The sequence below is a fragment of the Convolutriloba macropyga genome, chromosome 13 (assembly GCF_964194025.1).
Source record: "Convolutriloba macropyga chromosome 13, txConMacr16.3, whole genome shotgun sequence".
NCBI lineage: Eukaryota > Metazoa > Xenacoelomorpha > Acoela > Convolutidae > Convolutriloba > Convolutriloba macropyga.
Window position 1 is genome coordinate 18,258,215 of NC_134480.1, and position 14,159 is coordinate 18,272,373.

Genomic DNA, 14,159 nt, shown 5'->3' on the forward strand with positions numbered 1-14,159 from the left:
CGGAAATATTTGTAACCAGTTAATTGATTGGTTTTTTGCAGAATTCGTAAACATTTTTAGATATTTTGGTTAACCATTTACCAATTTAACTTTTTGCCATTTATGTCATTATTTCAAGATTGAATTGTCCTGTTTCAGTTCTTTAAATCTATCGTAGTGTAGTTTTCTTTTTTTAAAGTTTCTGTTTTTACTTCAGAACCATTAAAAAATGATTCCTGATTAATGTTGTGGCGTTTTACTATATACAGTCTTTTTTCAGAGATATGAAATCAATTTTATAGAAACTATTTATGCTTTGCTGCGATATAAAAGAACGAGCAAATCCTCATCCTGGTCTTTCATAGAACTTTATGTTCAAGCATATTCTTTTTGAAGTATCTGTTCTGCTGCCGTCTATCTTAAATGTCAAACTTTGGGTCCAATATTTTCTGGTAACACTTCCTAGTTTAGTGGCTTTAGATTCGACTATCTTTTCTATCTTCGATTTTCGCATGTAAGTGAATCAGACACAAGTTTTGTTTATCAAAATGCAAAGAAAATGAATACAGCTGGACAAAATTATAACTCTAACTTGCAATTTTAATACCATGGATCTCTCGACTATAAGGGACACACCTAAACAGTTCTATAAAATCTTGTTTCATGAAAATTTAAGAACAACTATAACAGGCACTTCCTAGTTTAAGTGGCTTTAGCTTCTACTATTATCTTCTCTATCTTCGATTTTCGCATGTAAGTGAATCAGACACAAAATTTGTTTTCTATTTTTTTTCCTCCTAAACTGTTCGTCCTAAAGTTTTACTCCTACCACGCGTAAAATTGATTTATCCTAAAGTTCTGTTTCAGAAATAGAGAAGAAGTGCTTAACTTACGGAACAGTTGATAGGTTTGAATGGCTGCTTCAACTTATCGGAGTCAAACGAAGCGCACAATGGGCGCACATATCGAACAAATGGCTTGTAACAGCTTGCATGAACTTGAGACGAAACATTATCACCCGGGTTGCCAATATTTTACAAAAACTGGACCCCAAGTTACTAGATAGCCAAATTTCTGTCTTTTATAAGGAAGATTTTGGATACCAAATTACGGAAAAGAGTGATTTTGAGCCAGTAACGTTGCTGCTAATTTTGTGTTCTCAGAATGCAAGTTGTGATTATTTAGAAAGTTTGTTGAGCTGTGGTTTCCCAAATTCGCTACTTTCGTTTCGATTGGATGGAAAGAACGCGTATCAGTGGAGCCAATTGTATAATAACAGTGAAAATTTGAAACTTCTAGAACCATATTACAAGTTGTAAACTTTTATGCTAAACAATTTTCACAGAAAAAATATCTAGCGAATATCTCCGGCAAATAAAGGCTGAATTAAATGTTTATCTGCAAATAAAGGTATATAAATAAATAAATGTGTTTCTGCGTAATCGCAGCGGAGCAGCATTAGGCTTTCAGTCTGCAGTGTATTAACAGTAGCCTGTTCTCAGCTTTTTTTTTCAATTATTCCCCGTATCTCAGACTGTACATTTGGTGAGCATGAATGCTCTTTTTGGTCACTATGGCCACTTTTTTTGCGTCTGAGACTTTCACGTGGTATAAAGGCTGAATTATCTTTTGGTGTGTTCCCAGCTTCGTTTCAAGAGTAACATGCCAACTCAGTTTTTTATCAAAATGCAAAGAAAATGAATACCAGCAGGTCAAATTGATAGCTCTAACTTGATGTTGCAAATTTAATACCATGGATCTCTCGAATATAAGGGACAAACCTAAGCAGTGCAATAAAACTTTTTCATAAAAATTTAAGAACAACTATAACAGGCACTTCACCAATAGACTACATTATGTCCTAGATCTATGGTCTCCGAGAAAATCATCCAGATTAAACTGAGAAATGAAGTCAATTATCAGTCGTTTTGCTTTACTTGTTTTTACTGACCAATTCTTGTATCTATTTGAAGGTTGAACACAGTCTCCAATAATATATATACTTGGTAACAAATTCTTTGCAGAAAAGTAGTGAGTACTCATTTTTGCGGGCTCTCAAATATATTTAAACAAAGCAGATCTGCTTATATATATATATATATATATATAAAGTGCATTTTTGTAAAATTTTCCTACATGCAATTTGCACAAACATTTTTCTTTTATATCAAAGAATGCAATTTGTGTCATTACTCGTGATTTACTCGTGTTTATTACCAGACTTCAGTTTTTCTATGTAAATACATTGTGCGTGTGAATCTTACTTTCGAACTTCGCGGACCAAAAGGTGGCGCCCTATTTCTTTGCTCACAAGAACCGGCAAGTCTATAAATTGGGTTTCAATTAATGTTTTATTGCATTCGAGCAATGAGGTCTTGCGTCTCAAAAACCGTCACATGTTTTAATGTAGCATGTTTTCATGTGGCTATTAATGTAAGCATTTTTTCATTGTGAATAACAACATTGGACCCTCCAAAACATACTTCGATGGGAAAAATAACTTAAAACACTCACGTGCACATTTTAAAATTCCAAAAGACTGCAGTGCCAGAAGTCAAAATGCCAGAAGTTGCTACTTAGCCAGAAGTTGAATATCGATAACTTCCGTCATTTTAAAACTTGGGCGTTTCTTGTTTTAAGCATGTAAGTGACTCTGCAGAAGGCACATCGATATTCTGACTTAAAATCTCAAATCGCTTCGCCGTTCTGGATGAACGCCGGAAGTTCTCAGTGATTTCAAGCAGAGTCAATTAACCATTACATAGAAGTTGCCCAATGTTCTGTAATCAGCGATGAATTGAGTTCACCGTGAAATTTCAAGCTGATCTTCAAGCAAAAATTAGCATTGTGAAATAGACAACTTAATGGTAACGTTGAACAGATTTCGGCGGGAATTCAACTCACTTCTGATTACAGAAAACTGGGCTACTTCTATCTCGATTTTTTCTGTAAGTGGGCCTGTCATTTTTTCTGAATTTAGATCTACTAAACTTCTGATGATTATGCGTTGATTGGTAAAGAAATCAAAAGAAACCACCAATATAATAAAATTGACTAAAAATGGCTTCAAAATTAAGCACTTTACCATGTAAAATTGCATTGTGCGATTACTTTTGTCAACGAGTGTAGAAGTCGAGTGTATCCCTTATTTAAACAATTGAAATCCGCAAGTTCTCAATTGTCTAAATAGGGGATATTAAAATTGCGCCGTTGTAACCTAACGCGGTGTAAACTGGATTTGCTTTTCAGGGCGCTTGAGCGTCTCTCTCAGCTCTATTTCACCGATGATCGATGTCATATAAAAGAAATACGCAAGTCGTTACAAAAAATTTTAAAAATCCAGATTTCACGAGGCGTTTATGCTTTATCTGAATAGTAATTTATAAGTCTAGTAATCAATCAATTTCTTCTACAAGAGCCAAATAATTTTTTATTCACGAGAATTTTTATGACGGTTTTTTTTTGACCCCAATCAAAAAATTAAGAAAATAGTAAAATTTTTTGGGCAAATTATATCAGATATATCTTTAGATAGTCCCGTTGATAATTTTTACTGCCACACTTTAATGTTTGTTACTTCTAAAGTAATTGTGTCGTCGTTTTTTGCGTTTTTCCAGATATATGAAAACTAATGAGGTTGTTAAAATACGCGAGTTTTCGAAAAAATTTCTAATTTGTTGCATATTTTCATTGTAGCCCTGATTGAAGAAACAGGGATCTTTTTAGAATTTCTCAACTTCGTTCTTTCAAATTTTAACAATTGAAAGTTCGTCTTACTGACCTCATTTTATGAGTGTATTACTGATTAGAAATCAGAATTTGGCATTTCAAAGGTTCCAAAGAGAAAAACTTCCACTTTTGCTTTGTCATTTGAGAGAAAAACATTGAAAAATAACGACATCGAAATTCAAAAACTTTTTTGAAAAACAATTTTGAAAAACAATTTTCACTTGAATCGTATTTTCATTGTAGAAAAAAAAGAGAGTTCTGTATAAATGGCGCAAATCTTGTTACGTTATCTAATGTTACGTTATTACTCAAAAAGCGAAAATTAATTCTCTTCAATTCAAAATCTTGAAATTTCTCTGAGAGCTTCAACACTATCTTCAAACGTTTTTCGCCTCTGCCTACATTTTTACTTTAATTGACGAAAACGATTTCATGGATCAAATATAATTTCGTTAACATTTATCCTGTTTATTAATTTGGTTCCAAATAGGGAGAGAACGCTAAGGAAAATACTTGTCCAAATTAAACAGTAGAAACTCAGAGAAATGAAACTTGAATCACCTTGATAAGAAATTTATTATTGGTAAGATTCTTGGTAAGATGACGTCAAGCTAGATACGGACATGCATGATGTTTACAAGAAATTCAAAATAAATTGTGATAAGATAAACAAGAAAGAACTTTTTTGACATTTTGATTTTCTAACACCTGTTGTTAAAAAAAGATATTGCAATCATTAGCCCATTAGCTCAAAAAAATCTACCCGCATAGAAACTGGCGGAGTTTTCAGATTTTGACTGCCGATCAATGCGGAAAACACTTAAATTTTGTAAAAAAAAATGATTTCCGCAATGTCTTAAAAAGAAAAATAGGAGTAAATAAAGGTGCAAAGTACTTACCTTTGGTTTCTAGGGCGTTTCAAAAACCTTTCCCCCTTTTAAACTTTTTGCCGCTTAATTTTACGATTTAATGTTTTATGATTACTAAATTGAGGGATTGAACTGCAATTAGTCTGCCGCACTATTCTTTATGGAACGCGCTTCTGTAAAACATATTTTGCTGTGCGAAGCAATTTTCACTTTTCAATTTCCAGTTTTAAAAAAAAGCACTGATTGGCACAGTTAAATCCAGTAATAAAAAGCTAGTCAGTTTACTCAAAAGTTTGGGACCGGTGGACGTCCGTAATGCGCTGGAAGTCATTCAGAATTTCTCGCGTTTAAAGAGAATCACGTGAGAATCTCAAGATGACTTCTGCGGAGTCACGAAACCATGCTTAAAACACAATAGGGCACATTTAAAAATGACGGAAGTGAACAGAAGTCAACATCTGGCTAAGTAGAAACTTCTGGCATTTTAAGATGGCACTGTAGACTTTCGCAATTATACAAGGTGTACGTGAGACTTTTAAGTAATTGTTAAGTGACTCTGCTTGAAGTCACTGAGAGCTTCTGGCATTTATCCAGAACGGCAAAAATTCGAGATATTAAGTCAGATTTTCGAGGTGACTTCTGCAGATTCACTTGACCATGCTTAAAACAAGAAACGCGAAAGTTTTAAAATGACGGAAGTCAACGATATTCAACTTCTGCTTAAAACACAATAGGGCACATTTAAAAATGACGGAAGTGAACAGAACTCAACATCTGGCTAAGTAGCAATTTCTGGAATTTTAACTTCTGGCACCGCAGACTTTCGGCATTTTAAAATGTGCACGTGCTTTAACTGGATTTTCGCTGTAAGTGGGGATGTCACTTTTTCTAAATTTAGGTCTACTAAACTTCAATAATGTGCAGCGATTGGTAAAGAAATCAAACGAAACCACCAATATAATGTTGACTAAAAATGGCTTCAAAATTAAGCACTTTACCATTCAAAATTTCATTGTGCGCTTACTTTTGTCAACGAGTGTAGAAGTCGAGTGTATCCTTTATTTAGACAATTGAAAGCCGCAAGTTTTCAATTGTCTAAATAGGGGATATTAAAATTGCGCCGTTGTAACTTAACGCGGTGTAAACTGGATTTGCTTTTCAGGGCGCTTGAGCGTCTCTCTGAGCTTTATTTCACCGATGATCGATGTCATATAGAAGAAATACGCAAGTCGTTACAAAATGTTTTGTCAAAAGTAAGCTTTATAGTTCCCCTAAATCCTTTTGTCCTCAATTAGGTAGGTAGAAGTTCCTTCTGATTAATTGAATGAACCGATGTGTCATTTGTCTATTGGGTTAAAGACTGTAATCCTTTGTTAATTGCGTTCAAAAGAATTCATAACATTTATACAAGTCCAGTATGTCTTTTCTCGTGCTTAAAACTTTTTGTCTGTTAGTTCAATTGACTTTTTGTCATCCACGGCGGGCGCTTTTTATCTGCGGTAGCCACAAGATAATTGGGTGAAAAATCGTTAACCTTTAAGAGGAATATTTTTGAAATAATCAATTAGATGATAGTGGATGATAATTATAATTTTTTTGTAAATAAAATACTATGAGTGTGTTTGTTTTTGAACCATGATAGAAATTGTCGTATTTCTCATCCAGCACCTTAATTTAACTAAAAGTTGATAAATTTCGCAGAAATTGATTTTTACATCTTATCTATAAAATAAACAATTTTTCGAAAGAAACGTTTTCAATAATTAGGTGACAGCCTTTTCCCTTTTTAACCCCTTTACCAGCCGAAATATTGCCACTATTATCATATATTAAATGTAATTGACTAGAATGATAGTTGTAGAACTGTTGACAACTATAATAAGAAAGAACTTAAATTAACACGTGTATGCTGTGCGTCGATAACTACTCTCTTTGAAAAAAGTAAAAGCACATAACGCAATTTTACATAGTGAAGTGCTTATTTGAAGCCATTTTTAGTCACCATTGTGTTAGTGGTTTCTTTTGATTTCTTTACCGATCGCTGCATATTATTGAAGTTTAGTAGATGTAAATTTAGAAAAAGTGACATCCCCACTTACAGCGAAGATCCAATTAAAACCTGTGCACATTTTAAAATGCCGAAAGTCTGCAGTGCCAGAAGTTAAAATGCCAGAAGTTGCTACTTAGCCAGAAGTTGACTTTCGTCATTTTAAAACGTGCGCGTTTGGTGTTTTAAGCATGGTTAAGCGACTCTGCAGAAGTGACTTCGAAATTCTGGTTTAATATCTCGAATCGCTTCGCCGTTCTGGATAAACGCCAAAAGTTCTCAGTGACTTCAAGCAGAGTCACTAAACAATTACTTAAAACACTCATGTACACCTTGTATAATGCCGAAAGTCTACAGTGCCATCTTAAAATGCAAGTTGGTACTTGGCCAGAAGTTGACTTCTGTTCACTTCCGTCATTTTTAAATGTGCCCTTTTGTGTTTTGAGCATGGTTACGTGACTCCTTAGAAGTCATTTCGAGATTCTCGCGTGATATCTTGAACGCTTCGCGGCTCTCTTTAAACGCGAGAAATTCTGAATGACTTCCAGTGCATTACGGACGTCCACCGGTCCCAATTTTTTGAGTAAACTGACTAGCTTTTTATTACTTGAATTAACTGTGCTAACACATTGTGCGTGTTGAAACTCCAATCAGTGCTTTTAATTTTAAACTGGAAGTTGAAAAGTGAAAATTGCTCTGCACAGCAAAATTTGTTTTACAGAAGCGCGTTACCTAAAGAATTGTGCGGCAGATTAATTGCAGTTCAATCCCTCAATTTAGTAATCATTAAACATTAAATCGTAAAATTAAGCAGCAAAAAGTTTAAAAGGATTAAGATTTTTGAAATGCCCTAACAACCAAAGTTAAGTACTTTGCACATTTATTTACTCCTATTTTTCTTTTTAAGACTTTGCGGAAATCATTTTTTTTTTTACAAAATTTAAGTGTTTTCCGCATTGATCGGCAGTCAAAATCTGAAAACTCCGCCAGTTTCTATGCGGGTAGATTTTTTTGAGCTAATGTGCTAATGATTGCGATATCTTTTTTTAACAACAGGTGTTAGAAAATCAAAATGTCAAAAAAGTTCTTTCTTGTTTATCTTATCACAATTTATTTTGAATTTCTTGTAAACATCATGCATGTCCGTATCTAGCTTGACGTCATCTTACCAAGAATCTTACCAATAATAAATTTCTTATCAAGATGATTCAAGTTTCATTTCTCTGAGTTTCTACTGTTTAATTTGGTCAAGTATTTTCCTTTGCGTTCTCTCCTTATTTGGAACCAAATTAATAAACAGGATAAATGTTAATGAAATTATTTTTGATCCATGAAATCCTCTTCGTCAATTAAAGTAAAAAAGTAGGCAGAGGCGAAAAACGTGTGAAGATAGCGTTGAAGCTCTTTGAGAATTTTTTTTTTGCTTTGTGAGTAATAACGTAACATTATAACAGTTTTTAAACATGGAATAAAAGATTTGCGCCATTTATACAGAACCCGTTTTTTTCTAAAGTGAAAAAACGATTCAAGTGAAAATTGTTTTTCAAAAAGAAGAGCTCCAAGTTTTTGAATTTCGATGCCGTTATTTTTCAATGTTTTTCTCTCAAATGACAAAGCAAAAATGGAAGTTTTTTTCTTCGGAACCTTTGAACTGCCAAATTCTGATTTCTAATCAGTAATACACTCATAAAATGAGGTCACTAAGTCGAACTTTCAATTGTTTTAAAGTTGGAAGAACGAAGTTGAGAAATTCTGAAAAGATCCCTGTTTCCTAAATCAGGGCTAAAATGATAACATGCAACAAACTTAGAAATTTTTTCGAAAACTCGCGTATTTTAACAACCTCATTAGTTTTCATATATCTGGAAAAACGCAAAAAACGACGACACAATTACTTTAGAAGTAACAAACATTGAAGTGTGGCAGTAAAATTTATCAACGGACTATCTAAAGATTTATCTGATATAATTCGCCCAAAAAATTTTACTGCTTTACTGCTTTCTTAATTTTTTGATTGGGGTAAAAAATAAACCTTCATAAAAATTCTCGTGAATAAAAAATTATTTGGCTCTTGAAGAAGGAATTGATTGATAATTAGCCTCAGAAATTACTATTCAGATAAAGCATAAAGGCCTCGTGAAATCTGGATTTTTAAAATTTTTTGTCGTTTTTCCCTAGATAATTATTTTTCGTCAAAAGTCTACCATTTCCAAGGACAACTTCAAAATTTCGCAGCGGCATGATAGTAATCAGAGTCACTGGAAGAGAAAAGTAATTGACAAAAAAACTTTGGATTATCTGTTGAAATTTTCTCAACTCTTATTTAAAAGTTCGAGTCTTAGGTATAGTAATAACTTAGCTTTTTTTTTTGCTGCAGGTTATTTTTTAATTATGGTTTAGTTTTGATTGGAAAAAAAACATACTCATTTTGTTAAAATGATCATTCATAAGTCATTGATATGTAAAGAAAAAAGAAACGTGAAACGTGTTTTCGTGACATCTTCTCTGTCTTTTTCAGCAGAAAGTAAATTTGCGCCTAATTGGGTCAACAAAAAAATCCATTTAAGAATTCTAACAATAGGCTCTCGCTTCCCCTGTAGTTTCCAGGTTATGATTGAATTTAAAGAGGCGTCAGCTCTGCAATGAAATGAAGCTTAGAAATCACAAGTTAGATTCAACTACAAGCTATTACTCCCCTCGTTTTGAAACCGTTATAATCCTAATTTTTCTGTACACACACAAACACACATATATATATATATATATATATATATATATATATATATGTATATATGGGTACATATGATCACGACGTTGTCTATCCTTCGTTCTTTGTCGTATCATGTCTCTTTCGTTCCCATTATTGTAATTTTCAATTGTTTGGTTTACTTGTTTGGTTTCATGACATCAAAAGTTACAACTCATTTTCCTTTTACATGACCTTTCAAAACCTTATAACATAACAAAGTGATTCAGAATCAACAAAACAGGGCTTGCACTTTACACAAATAAATGGAGAAGTTAATACTGGGCATTAAAATCCTCGGGGCCCAAAAACCTAACCCTAACCTTACGAAAGTTTGAGTACACATGTTGCAGCTTAACGGCTGGTCTGGTTAAAGAACCTAAAGCTGTTTTTAATTCGCAAGACCTAGTGGTTTTGTCGGGTCCTGTGAAAATCCTGGTGACACGTCCTAGTGGCCAGATTCCCCTGGGAGTCCACTCTCCAGCAGCCAAACCACATCGTCCACTTCCAGGGCAGCTTCTTTTGAAGTCCACTTTCGCCTCTGATTCAACGTGGGGACGTACTCTTGAAGCAGTCGTTTCCAGATCTGTTGCAGGCGCTGTTTGACTTGGGTCCATGATGTCGACTTGAGACTTGCTGACTCTTGAAATAGAAGTGTTGGCACATTCGCAAAGGGTCGTCCCAAGAGGAAATGATTGGGCGTTAGAGGATCGTTGTCCTTGTTATCGCTCCTCATGTGAGTCAAGGGCCTGGAATTGACAAAACATTCTGCTTCCGTGACAATGGTTGAAAATACATCAGGTGTCAATTTTGCGGAGCCAAGATTGATGAGGAGAACTCTTTTAACTATTTGGACAAGTCTCTCCCAGACGCCACCGAAGTGAGGTGCAGAAGGTGGGTTAAGTCTCCATTCTATGGACTGGTTGAGAAGATTGCTTCTGATGAAATCGTGGTCCAGTTGAAGCGGCTTTCGTCGTAATTGCTTACGGGATCCCAAAAAGTTTGTCGCATTGTCAGACATCAAAACCCGTGGCTGGCCACGTCTTGAGATAAATCGTCTGGTTGCTGTGATGCATTTGTCGGTTGACAAGTCTTCTGCTATTTCCAGATGAATAGCTCGCGTGACGAGGCACGTAAAGAGGCAGATGTATGTCTTTACTTCTTTGCCCCTATGCATTACTGCAAATGGTCCAAGATAATCCAATCCAACGTTTGTGAAGACTGCAGGCAATAAACTGTCTTCAAACCTAACTTCTGGGAGGTCAGCCATTGGTGACTGGAGGCCTACTGCTCGAAACCGTCGACACTCGAAGCATTTGAAAGCAAGACTTCTAAGGCTTTCGCGAACTCCAATGATGTGACATCTTTGTTGGATGTAGTTCCTGGTATATTCTACGCCGAGATGCATGCAAATGTCGTGACACTTCTGAATAAAGAGTTTTACAATTGCCCCATTTGAGTCCAGGTGCTTTGCTTCGGGTGCTTTGCTTCGAAGGGCAAAGAGCTTCTTTTTGTCCTTCCACCGACGCGTAATATGCCATCTTTCACAAAAGGTGATAAGGAAAACAGTCGGTCTTTCTTCTGCAGATCTTTTCCGTTTATCAGATCCTTAACAGTTTCAGAAAACGAGTTGAGCTGTGAAACTTGAAAGAGATGACTTCTGGTTTTATCATTATCTTCCAAGGCTAGTGCTCTGCGTTCTTTTGTCTTTAGGTTATCCATGAACAAGAAAACTCGGGCTGTTGCTCTCAAAAGTCTGGTTCATTTTGAAAATTTCTCAATGTTCAAGACAGGTTCCAGTGCTGAAGTCTGTTGCATCGAATGCGTTGCTTCATGAGGAGCAAAAAAAGAATTCCAATTTGTCTCAGGGTGCTTCAGAAACTCTGGCGGCGACAACCACAAGGAGTTAACGTCTTCTGGTAAAATTCCTCTAGATATGTGATCGGCAGGATTTATTTTACAAATTAAATGTCGCCAACAGCTTGTGCCCGTAAGGTTTCTAATCTCCTGAACGCGGTTGGCGATGAGTGTCTTGAGTTTTTCTTTTGAGTTTATGCAGCCCAAAACGGCAGTAGTATCACTCCAGAAGATTGTCTCTTTGATTGGAACAGATAAGTGCTGAGTGACGAATTGCCAAAGACGACACCCTAAGACAGCTGCTTGTAATTCAAACTTTGGAATGCTTATTTGCTTTAGGGGTGCGACTTTAGCGCGCCCAATGACAAAGTTGGAGGAAGTTTCTTTGTCATCCGACGTTTTAATGTATATAACGGCACCGTATGCTAACTGTGATGCGTCACAAAACACATGTAGTTGATTGCTGCCACTACTGATGTCCAAATGTGAGAAGCTGCGTGGCATTTGAATCTGTGGTGACTCGAGATATTTGTCAATCCAGTCCTGGATTTGTTGCCGTTTTGACGAAGAAAGCAAGTCGTCCCATGTTAGGCCTTCTTTCCAGGTATCTTGCAAGATTATTTTCAGTGTGATTACTATGGGAGCTCTTATCCCCAGTGGGTCGAACAGGCAAGCGATTAAGGACAACAGTTTGCGCAATGTGTACTGGGAAGCGTCTTGATCTATCTTTGACAATTTTTTAAGAAAAATTTTATCACTTGAGGAGTTCCACAGCAGTCCAAGAACTCGGTGGTCTTCAGTTTCACTTTCGATGTGTTCAGATTCTAGCATTTCCAAAGCATTCGGCTCGTTGGTTACAAACTTTGTTAAATTGAAGCCACCCTTCTGGAGAGTCGACTTTAGATCAGAGACACACAACTGAGCTTCTTCCGTGCTTTGGAAGGAATGAACGAAATCATCCATATAAAAACTTTTGTTGACAAGATCAATATTTTCCTGGCTTGGGGCGAAGTCTTGAGCAGTGCGTTGTAAGACAAATATTGCAGTTGCTGGTGAACAACGTGCACCGAATATAAGCCTTGTGTACTGATATTGCCTGATAGTTTGATCAATTGGCCACAAGAAACGGAGACAAGATTGATCTTCAGGGATTATGGCAATTTGCATAAACATAGCCTCTATATCAGCCATTACGTCTATTGGTTTTTCGCGGAGACGAAGTAAGATACCAATCAAATTGTTTATCAGATCGGGCCCAGACAATAGATTTGTGTTTAGCGATTGGCCTTTGAAATTTGAGGCGGCATTGGCTACTCGTCTTACTTTTCCTGGTTTGTTGGGTTACTAACCGGATGGTGAGGGAGGTACCATATTCATTCAGGCTGCGGATTCTCAAAGACCACTGGCTTTACGTAACCTTTCTCGATGTCCGTTTGCAGGGTTGCATCGTATAGAACACTCAACTGATGATCTTTGGAGAGCCGACGTTGCAGGCTGCTTAGTTGGGCTTTCGCTACTGGATAATTGTTTTGTAATTGGACGTTATTCTTCCACAAAAGACCAATTTCATATCTGGTACCGTTGTGACGAATTGTCGTCTCGAAAATGTCCAGAGCTAATTCGCTGTCTTTTGAAAAGTTTTTGGGTTCTTCTGGTTCAGTGACGGCGTTGTCTATTTTCCAAAAACTGGTTACATAGTCGTACAGCGGTTTCTCGCCATGAAAAGTGGAGCATGTCAGAACCTTATCGAATGGTCTGTAGCTATGTGACAGAAGGTTTGTTTCCGCGTGATATGATTCCTCTGCTTTGCGTTTCATTGGTCTCGTTATTGTCCAAAGGTTTCTGATAGCAAAAGGAGTTCCGGTCGGTCCTTGAAGAAATTCTTTTTCGAGAATGAACTGTGTCGCATCAACTCCTAACAAAAGCTGAATTTTGTTGTTGCCCAGATTTGGAAATTTGATATGTTGCAAATGAGAGTAGGTTGCGCAAGTCTCACTTAATTCTTGCACTGGTGCGTCGCTAAATTTTCAGTTGTTAATTGAATGCACATAGTTCAATCTGAAGAGTGGTTCATCATCATTATACCTACCAATATCAAGGCGGACCAAATTCGCATTGATAACTGACTGGTCAAAGGCGTGCATGACTTTCAAATCAAACTGAATTGCCTTTGGGGCTTTGATACCGTTTGCAGTTGTATCAAGTAAATAAGAGATTGTACTACCGTTGTCCAGTATGGCGTAGCATTCCACTTTTTCCTTGTTCTCGCCAAAAAGTGTAACCGGAATGACTTGCAGCTGATTGCGAGTTTTTGCTGGAAAGCCAGGGTTGTAGGTTGGTGTATCAACTGTACTATTCATTTTTCTGTTCAACGGTTTGCACAGCGGGAGTTCGACATCTGCCAGGTTTGTTGTCTCGGTTCTCTTCTTTTGTTTATCGGGGTCATGCAACAAACTATGATGCTTTCCATTACAATGACGACAAACGACTTTTGATGCGCATTCTTTAGCAGAGTGGCTTGGCCTCAAGCAGTTAAAGCAGAGTGAGTGTTTTTTGACTTCCAAGTTTTGTCTAGCTACATCAAATTTGTTGAACTTTTGGCATCGACCTATATAATGCTCTTGTTGATCAAAGGGGCATTTCGTTTTGACATTTTTTGTGACAATTGATGCGTTTTTCCCTGCATTTAGGTTGTGATTCCCTGAAAAACCAGGTTGTTGATTGTTAATGTTTTGTTTTCTGCTGAAGTTATTGCTTGTCTGAAATGAATTTTGATTATTCCTTCGATCATTGGGTCTTTGTTGATTGTTGGAGTTGCTGTACACGTTAGCTGAGAACTGATTCCTTTGTGAGCTGTTAGAAACCGTAGAATTGTTTCTTCGAATGTTTCCTTGAAATCCATTGTTGTTGCTGTTTTGAGGACTGGTTTCTT

The 14,159-nt window shown here is 36.4% G+C and overlaps 3 protein-coding genes across 3 annotated transcripts in view; 1 reads left to right on the forward strand and 2 right to left on the reverse strand.

Annotated features, from left to right (window-relative positions):
* LOC142351647 (uncharacterized) overlaps positions 1 to 146 on the forward strand; it is a 15,439-nt gene extending 15,293 nt beyond the window's left edge. The window contains exon 3 of the mRNA XM_075403787.1: positions 139 to 146. Coding sequence (XP_075259902.1) covers positions 139 to 146 — 8 coding nt within the window. The remainder of the gene's footprint in view (positions 1 to 138) is intronic.
* A 9,672-nt stretch (positions 147 to 9,818) lies between these two features.
* Positions 9,819 to 10,640, reverse strand: LOC142351648 (uncharacterized). Its single transcript, XM_075403788.1, has one exon. It carries the CDS (start codon positions 10,638 to 10,640, stop codon positions 9,819 to 9,821), a length of 822 nt encoding a protein of 273 aa, XP_075259903.1.
* A 491-nt stretch (positions 10,641 to 11,131) lies between these two features.
* On the reverse strand, positions 11,132 to 12,418 carry LOC142351649 (uncharacterized). Its single transcript, XM_075403789.1, has one exon. The coding sequence runs from the start codon at positions 12,416 to 12,418 to the stop codon at positions 11,132 to 11,134; it is 1,287 nt and encodes a 428-aa protein (XP_075259904.1).
* Between the last annotated feature and the right edge of the window lie 1,741 nt (positions 12,419 to 14,159).